This window comes from Ammodytes marinus (assembly GCF_949987685.1).
Source record: "Ammodytes marinus genome assembly, chromosome: 18".
Lineage (NCBI taxonomy): Eukaryota > Metazoa > Chordata > Actinopteri > Uranoscopiformes > Ammodytidae > Ammodytes > Ammodytes marinus.
In genome coordinates this window covers 6,066,496-6,075,046 of record NC_137222.1, presented here as the reverse complement: position 1 = coordinate 6,075,046, position 8,551 = coordinate 6,066,496, and the positions used below count along the sequence as shown (strand labels likewise).

General features: G+C 39.4%; 1 protein-coding gene across 1 annotated transcript; it reads left to right on the top strand.

The window, feature by feature from the left end:
* Positions 1-1,122: 1,122 nt before the first annotated feature.
* LOC307264918 (protein CutA homolog) lies at positions 1,123-8,280 on the top strand. The gene is made up of 6 exons (XM_080046463.1): positions 1,123-1,350; positions 2,320-2,468; positions 4,257-4,316; positions 5,809-5,854; positions 5,950-5,999; positions 7,935-8,280. The coding sequence occupies exons 1-6, from the start codon at positions 1,246-1,248 to the stop codon at positions 8,035-8,037; spliced, it is 513 nt and encodes a 170-aa protein (XP_079902589.1). The 5' UTR covers positions 1,123-1,245; the 3' UTR covers positions 8,038-8,280.
* Positions 8,281-8,551: the final 271 nt, after the last annotated feature.

Genomic DNA, 8,551 nt, shown 5'->3' with positions numbered 1-8,551 from the left:
TATTATTCATCCTGCAAAACATGGCCGCACCAGAAAACCGTAAAAGTCCCAGTAGGAATTGTGGTGGGTGAGTTAAAATATTAAAATATTTCAATATGTAGAGCAGTATTGAAGGTTTATTCCCATTCCAAAAAACCTTCCTTGCACATTTGATGAAGGTGACATGATATAAAGTTAACACCAAAGCAATATCATGTCAAATATATATATTTATTTTATTTGAGCTATATGTACACTGACGCATACACATTATTTAGTTTGCCAAAAAGACAGACTAATAAATATACATTATGTTATCGCACACAAGCGTGTCCCTGTTGCCTTTGAGAGAGGTAGTGCTGCATAATAACTACTGTCAACACCAATCATAGATGAAAATCCATTTAACTTCGTCTTGCAGCTGGGATCTGAGACACCAAACTGAGGCAATGTATCATTTTCTGTAGAAGACTTCTGAAAAATTGTGTTTTCAGTTTAAAATTACGTTTACAAGCAATTTTCATCAAACTATGGAAATACTACGGACACTAAGTATAAAACAATATAAAGTAGGCTATGTTTTATTTTTTTGAGCTGTAAAAGAGCACATAGCCTAGTATGACTCTAGCCTTACCATGCTAGAGAAATACATTATATGCAGCATTTTATTGTTGCAGAAAGTTGAAATGGAGCCGTTTTCAACAACTTTATAGCCTTCTCGTATTGTGAAATATGTTTTGGATGTAGGACTTGTTTGTATCACAACAGTGACGCCTGAGGGACATCTTTTTCAAGCAATGTTACACCACTTTGATATGATGCCATCACACGCACATCTCTACAGATAAACGTGTTTATAGGATAAATAAGCCCAAAGCCGATTATGAGCCGGGCATGGGGGCAGGGCGGGCCGCAGAGGTCAGCCGGTGAATTTGATTGGCCGCTGGCTTGTCAGGAAGTTTGAAGTGACCAATCGAACGCTCGCGCAGATTTATCACCGCCTTCACTGACCAGCCGACCCACACTACCTGTCAACCCCACCATGCACTTCTTCTATGGAGGTAATGAGTTTTTGTTTTGTTTTTTTATGTTCCTCTGTCAAGTCGCAGCTGTTTAACCGAGGGGGCTGTGGGAAAGAAAAAAGCGATAAAAATGACGGAAGACTAATTACCCTTGGAGAAAGTCACGCGCTTTTTTTATGTACGAAGTTAAGCGCAGTCTGTCGCTCTTATTATTATTATTACATGCACCAGCCGGACTGTGGGAATGACATTTGTGGCCAATAACAGGATGGAGTGGCTGTTCCAGCGATGCCATAAAGAGACTGTCTGCCACTCTGTCTCTCGCTCACTGCTGCTCGCTTCATGTTTGGTAAGAAGAGCTGTTGTCATTGTCATTCATATAGCCTAATCATGTCTTATTTGAAAACTTTGAGAGAAAGTATTGAAAAGAAGGAGGCTTTGATGTGGGGAATGCTAAATGTAGTTATTACGTAGTTGGGTCGTACAGTGTGTGTGTGTGTGTGTGTGTGTGTGTGTGTGTGTGTGTGTGTGTGTGTGTGTGTGTGTGTGTGTGTGTGTGTGTGTGTGTGTGTGTGTGTGTGTGTGTGTGTGTGTGTGTGTGTGTGTGTGTGTGTGTGTGTGTGTGTGTGTGTGTCAGTGTGTGTGGCAGAGATTTTGTGCTGTGCTGTGTGCAAAGTAGGACAGATTATAAATTGGTCTCCGAGTCCAAGCCAAGGCCCATACTCATTTATCTGTGACAGACAGCTCCAAATAATAAGAGGATAAATACTGCGCTCCAATCCAATTCAAACATGGCAATCCTCTCAGAGAGGCAGCAGATAATTAAATTGAGTTATAACTTTGCCTCATCCAAACATAAAAACAACAGTAAAACGCCAAATGTCCAATTCATTTATGACAATAATACAAACACGGCCGAAGGGAGGCCTCGAACAAGTCCTTTAAAGGTGTTGTCAACATCAATGAATATCTCCTCATGATCAGCTGTCCGTGCTGAGTGTGTGCTAAAAAAAATCTGGTGTTGATACGCAGCCAATGGTATGTAAACAGGCATGTTTTTAGCTACGGTGGGCCCTCTTTGTTTACATACCCATTTACAGAGCCTAGGCTGTGACTTTTTTTCAGTGTGTACACAGTATGGACAGTTAGCATATCATGAAGAGATATCACTGATATTGACAAGAAGAGGGTTTGACAACAAGACTTCCCCAGAATCACTGACTCCACCTTTAAGTGACTGTCATTTTAACACTTTCAGATGTTCTTGTCCCCTTTATTGCACCACCACCACCACTGACAGCCCTCTCTCTCTCTCTAGATCTTGGTCCTGACCGTGGCCCTGTACCCTGTGTTGTGGTCCATTGGGGTCCAGCTTCATTCAGCCCTCACTGGGAGCTACGTAGCGGGCCACCACTCTGTCCTTCTCCTCAACAGCCCCAACGAACAGACGGCCAAGGACATCAGCAGGTACGCATTTCATTCTGCATGGCACTGCTGGAGAGCTCTGAAAATAAAGCAGGAGGAACATTTGGGTGACACATGGTTTTGTTTGTATTCTTAAACGATTCAGCTGAAGTATGTCAATGGATTTGTCAAAGAAAGAAGTGGCAGGAGTCGTTAAGACCAAAAAATGGCATAAATAATCCAGATCCAGCCACTAAAGATTGGTTTAAAAAAATATATGTATAAAAATAAATAGTGTCTTGAAAAAGTCATGAGGCATTTTTTGGTCATAACTCTTCCTACCTACATCAAAATATTTTAGGACACATTTTAGGAAATGTGCATACATATATTTGTGAATTGTCCCCCCCTGCATAGATCAATAAATAGTTATCTTATTTGCTTTTTTTTGTCGAGAGTAAAATCAGCGGATTGATACCGCTCTCATTCACAGTGAGTTAGAGCCAGTCACGCGATAGCTAAGCTAAGCTAAGCGTAAAGACTTGAAACAGTAGTAATGGACTAGCCTGTCCTCGTAAAAAGTAAAGAAATCCCGCCTTATAGTACATCTGTTTAATCATAAACAAGCCATCACGGTCATACAGTTTATCTAGAAAAAAAACAAAGTTCAAAAAAAAGAAGAAGTTGGAGTTTAACTGGAAACTTCCCCCAGTGAGGGCAGCATACCAGGAAGTCCCACCCAAAAAAACCACAAGTTTTAACATGTTTTCGTACGTATTAACCAAACAAGAAGATGACATACAAACAGAAATACTTTAGTGTTGTGGTGATAAGAGACACTTCGGTCTTTGTTGCTTAGAAAAAGCTGCTGACTCTAGCTTCATGTTTACCAAACACACATAATAGTGGTATCCATTTTCTCATCTAACTCTCATCCAAAAAGCAAATGAGTATATTCCCCTCCCTAAATACCAACACAAAATCAAGCCATTACTTTAATTTGGATGCCTATTGAATTTTGTTTTCCCCTGGCATTGATTCGGAACTTAGTTAAAGTGATATACTCCATTTTAAGTCAGTCAGCCCATTAGTTTGATTTTCCTGTCCAGGGCAGAGATACTATCTTGCCAAAGCCCACGACTGATAGGGCGCTGTGTTTGCACTCTCATCGCTTTTGTTAGCATTTTAGCTGCATGAAAATGAGCTGTATTTACCACCTGTCAAGAAGGAGTGGGGACACCAAAGTTCCGGTGCCAGATATATAAATCCCCTTCTTCAGAGACACTGGTTAGAGTAACAACATCAGCCGAGCAGCAAAAATGCAAAGTTTACCATCTTATTTCTAAATTTAGTGCAATAAAGGTTGAGTCAATGATTCTGGAGAACACTTGTTAATACAATCCCTTTTTGACAACATCAGTGAATATTTACTCAAGATCTGCTACCTGTCAGTACTGTGTGTGCCCTGAAATAAGAAAATACATTATAACTTGATAATACAGAGCCCAGGCTCTGTAAACTGGTATGTAAACAAAGTGGCCCCCCATAGCTGGCAACTTGCCAATCTTTTTTCAGTGCACACAAAGAATGCACAGGTAGCAGATCGAGAGGAGATGTATTCACTGATTTTGGCAACAAGCATTCAACAGAATTGCTGACTCAACCTTTAAAAGATTCCTTTCCTGCGGCCTGGTTGAAGAGCACCGCAATGAAAGGCTTTGGTGTTCTAGCTGTAATTGATAAACAGCTGGTGGCTATGTGTTTCATATTTTTCTTTCCTTTCTTTCCATGTCTAACCCTTCCGTTTCCCTCCACGCTCCCTACCTTTCTGTCTCTTTGTTGTTTTTCCAGAGGAATCATGGAAAGGCGGCTGGCAGCCAGTGTTAACATTCTCTCCAGGACCTCCACAATGTAAATCATAATTTTTCCCCCTGACCTTGACACACACCTTTTTCTACACAAACACACACAAAGACTGGCGTAGATACAGATATATTATCCCTTGCGCACAAATGGACTCATTAAACACATGACTGCTATAATTCCCATCTGTACTACATTGTTTGTTGCCTGGGAAATCACAAGTTAAAGGCGGAGTCAGTTATTCTGCAGAGCGCTTGCTGACAAAATCACTTTTTGTCAAAATCTGTGAATATCTCCTCACGATCTACTATCTGTCCGTACTGTGTGTGCACTGAAAAAAACCTGGTGTTAATACACAGCCCAAGCTCTGCACACAGGTATGTAAACATGTATGTAAACAATAGTAAACCATAGCTACAGAGACAGTTAACAGGGCCTAGGCTGTGTATTAAAATGTTGTCAGCACACAGTTTAGGAAGAGATATTCACTGATTTTAACTAAAAAGTTATTTTGACAACAAGCATTCTGCAGAATCGCTGACACCACCTTTATATGGGTTGCAGCTAAAAGCTTGTATCGACTCTCCCATCACAGGAAAACTTAGCGACATTTAGCATTCAAAGCAGGCCTACCTTTTTGTATGCGTGGTTAAGCTTCCCTGTTAATGCATAACCACAAAAGGAACAAAAGAGGGGAAACAGGGTGTAGAGGACGGATGAGAACTGAATGGAAGAGGAGGCCTTAAACCTGTTAACAAAACAGAGGTTTCACCTAAAAATAGAGGATGTGGTTGGATTACTTTAGGGCCGTGTGTGTGTGTGTGTGTGTGTGTGTGTGTGTGTGTGTGTGTGTGTGTGTGTGTGTGTGTGTGTGTGTGTGTGTGTGTGTGTGTGTGTGTGTGTGTGTATTCAGGTTTATTAAGTCATCAACTTTTATTTTGACAGTTACTCACATGGATTTTGCTTAAGTATGGGTTTTTAGTTTGTGTTTTGCTGTCTTTCCCAATCCACGAAAAATAATGATTAAAGCAAAGAGGCAGCTTTGCACTTGGCTTGACACTATAAAAGCCTGTCAGGAGCAGTTTGACAGTATCTCTGTGGTCATAATAAATGCTTGGGCAAGTTCCAATTACTGTGTTCTTTTAAAAAAATACACTTTTTAGCAACAATATTTTGTTCTGAATTGAAAAGGCTCCTTACCATGCTGCAGTACTTTTATGTCCCTTGTATCTAGTTTACTTTTTGTTTTAGTTGAGTTTAGTTTGACTGTATCAACACATCATCATATCAATAAGAAAGAATGTCATGTACGCTTTTTTGGTAATGTCATGCGAGTGGAATGGAAACTCCATCAAAATCTTTTCGGATGGGGCCTGATAAAATGTAATTTGTAGACAGACAATCAATAGACACTTAAACCCAATTCACAATAGACACATTACAAACAGATACCACAGCTTAAGGCAATCCCGGCGCAATGGTAAAGGTTAAAATGAACAATCAATAAGCATATGTTAATTAGTTTTTTTTGGTTCTTTAGGTACTATTGGAAAGGAGAAATCCAGGATGCGAGCGAAATTCTTTTGGTAAGGTCAACCGCGAGGGTGGTTCTGTGATCAACAGGCACGTTTGCATTGAAAGCTGAACTGTGAGATAAAGATGTCCCCTGTTGTTGTTGCAGCTGGTGAAAACAAAGACCTGCAAGATCCAGCGAGTGGTGGATTATGTGAGGTGAGAGGTTGCTTTACATGTCATGGTTATTTCAGACTGTACATCGAATGACTGTTGCTGTTCCAAACTAACTTCTAAACTGTGCATGCCACTCTAGATGTGCATTGAAGGTGGAGTCAGTGATTGTGGAGAATGCTAGTTGTCAAATTCACTTTTTGACAAAAACAGTGAATATCTCCTCACGATCCGCTACCTGTCCATACTGTGTGCTCCAGAATTGCTGACTCCACCTTTGAAGCTTCTTTGTGTTTATTTTCCACTCGGGCCCTTATTTTGAAGTTAAAATAGCCCCCACTTGACTGTAGAGCGTAACAAGTAGGCCCTCTGCTGTAACACTTCACTGTTCAACAGAGCAGTCACTGTAATCAAACAATAACAACATTTTATTCATAAAAGGCATATTTCATCATTTACTGGTGTTGCTAACACACTTCCTAATGAACTGTTAAAGTAACGGTTCATTATGGAGTGTGTGAACAACACCAGTCTAAGAGTAATTCAATTAATTAGTTGCTTCATCTTGAAAATATTTTTTAGATGCCCACAATCAAAGCAGATATGAAGGTAATGCAGTTTGAATATTAATACAGTAGAATTTCAGAGGTTGGTCATTGAACTGGTACGTCCGTACTTTCATATTGACTATTGGGACACAGATGAAAGTTTCCACATATACACTACTTGAAATAACCACTGCACTACAACGTCATCAGATAACCATTAGGAATGAATCGAAGGAAGCTTATCACAAGAGATGACTAAACCTGTAAGTCTAGCTGAGGGATAAAGTCCTGACAAATAGCTAATACATCATTAATCATTAATCATATTATTCTACATGTGAGGGCCATTTATGATTGCAGGGATAGGACAGAAATGCTAAAGCAGGAATGCATTGAACTATCCAAATGTCTGGCCAAACTAGAAGCAAAGGGATCAGCTGTTTTGATAGCTTCAATCAGGTTGCTGTAGGCTATAGCAGTTTTTAACAAGAAATTAAGACCAGAAAAGTAGTATAATAGGAGATATTTAAGAAACTATCAAGGGACCATCCCATGAATGATGTAACCTTAGAGGAACCTTCAAAAAAATGTTTAAACAGCATTGCATTACATGCTCTTCAAATACTCAATACATCTCTACTCTCACATTCCCCCATTCCCTGAAAACTGAAGGTTTTAATCCACTTTTAAACAAGAACAATGTAGACAACTCACTATTGAGCGATGATATGCCCATATCAAACCTCCTGTTTAGTGAAAATCATTGTAAAAGCTATTTTCAGACAGCCTATCATCTTCCTTCCCCTAAACAATTGTGCTAATGTTTTTTTTCAGTCAGGATTCCGACCATACCACAACACCAACACTGCCATTGTTAAGGTCTCAAATTAAATCCATTTAAACACAGACGATGAAATAGTTTCAGTCTTAGTAATATTACATTTGAGAATTGCATGTGGCACCGTCAACCGCACAACTGTACCAAGCACTATACAATGATGTGTTTTTAGAGCATGTATGTAGCATTCAGTTTCCATGCAACACGTCTCTAGAACAAACTCCCAGAAAAAAACAGACTTTTATGCTCTAGTCAGTGCTCTAAACTTTTCACTTTGCCACAACATTTCATTAAATTAAATTTGTGACAATTTGATTATATCTTGCACTTTCCTGTGGCTGCACTATAATTTCTTACTACTTAATTTTCTTTTTCACTTTGTCTTAATCCTTCTAAGTTCTATTCATGTGTGTCTCTTTATATTGCTTACGAAATACTTTTTAATTGCTTTTCTTGTTGTTGAAATGTGCTTCACAAATAAATCTGCCTTGTATTGCCTAGCTTCTGCTGTAATGTTCATGTGCAGTATATAAAAACATTATCCGTCTCATCTGACTGGTTTGTGTCTGTGTGTGTGTGTGTGTCCCTTTTAAGGTCCATCCATCCCTATGGAAACCCAGAAATCCTCAGCTTCCCGGTGGGGGACGGCAGCCCGGCTTACATGAAGTGGATGGATGAAGCCATTCCAGATGATTGAATGACATCATTCAAACTTAAGCCAATCAATGCACGGACTAGTTGAAACAAGGAAGCTGAATTAACGTGCACAGGCTTCATCTGACAGACTTGGATCAAATGGAGGTCAACTCTTGTCAAAACAAAGTTCAATACATCACCTTCTAGCTATTTTGTTGCTCTGACCTTTTCCATGTTAATTTCCACTTCCATGAACTTTGAATATTAGATTTTATTACTTTCAGGAGCGTTATACCACAGCCTTAGAAGACTAGTTATGATTATGTTATGATGACACCTGGTTATGATTGGCTCGCAGGTGTCTGTTGACATCTAAAGACAGGGCGCCTCAAACAAATAGCATCAATCCACCGGTCAGTTTTAATTCAATGTACAAAGTATGTCAAGCTATAATTAAGCATATTATTGCTTCTTCAGATGGATGTGTGATATGATATTCTGGTAAAACTGACCTAACGTGGCTCAAAATGACCAAAAATAAAGATAAACTTTACTTTTAAAGTAGATGACAAATT

What these genes read in the sequence shown, in the direction of transcription:
- LOC307264918 (XM_080046463.1), top strand. Translation starts at nt 1,246, where the DNA reads ATGACATTTGTGGCCAATAACAGGATGGAGTGGCTGTTCCAGCGATGC. An exon ending in TGCTGCTCGCTTCATGTTTG is followed by an intron (nt 1,351 to 2,319) that starts GTAAGAAGAGCT and finishes CTCTCTCTCTAG; the next exon opens with ATCTTGGTCCTGACCGTGGC. An exon ending in ACGGCCAAGGACATCAGCAG is followed by an intron (nt 2,469 to 4,256) that starts GTACGCATTTCA and finishes TTGTTTTTCCAG; the next exon opens with AGGAATCATGGAAAGGCGGC.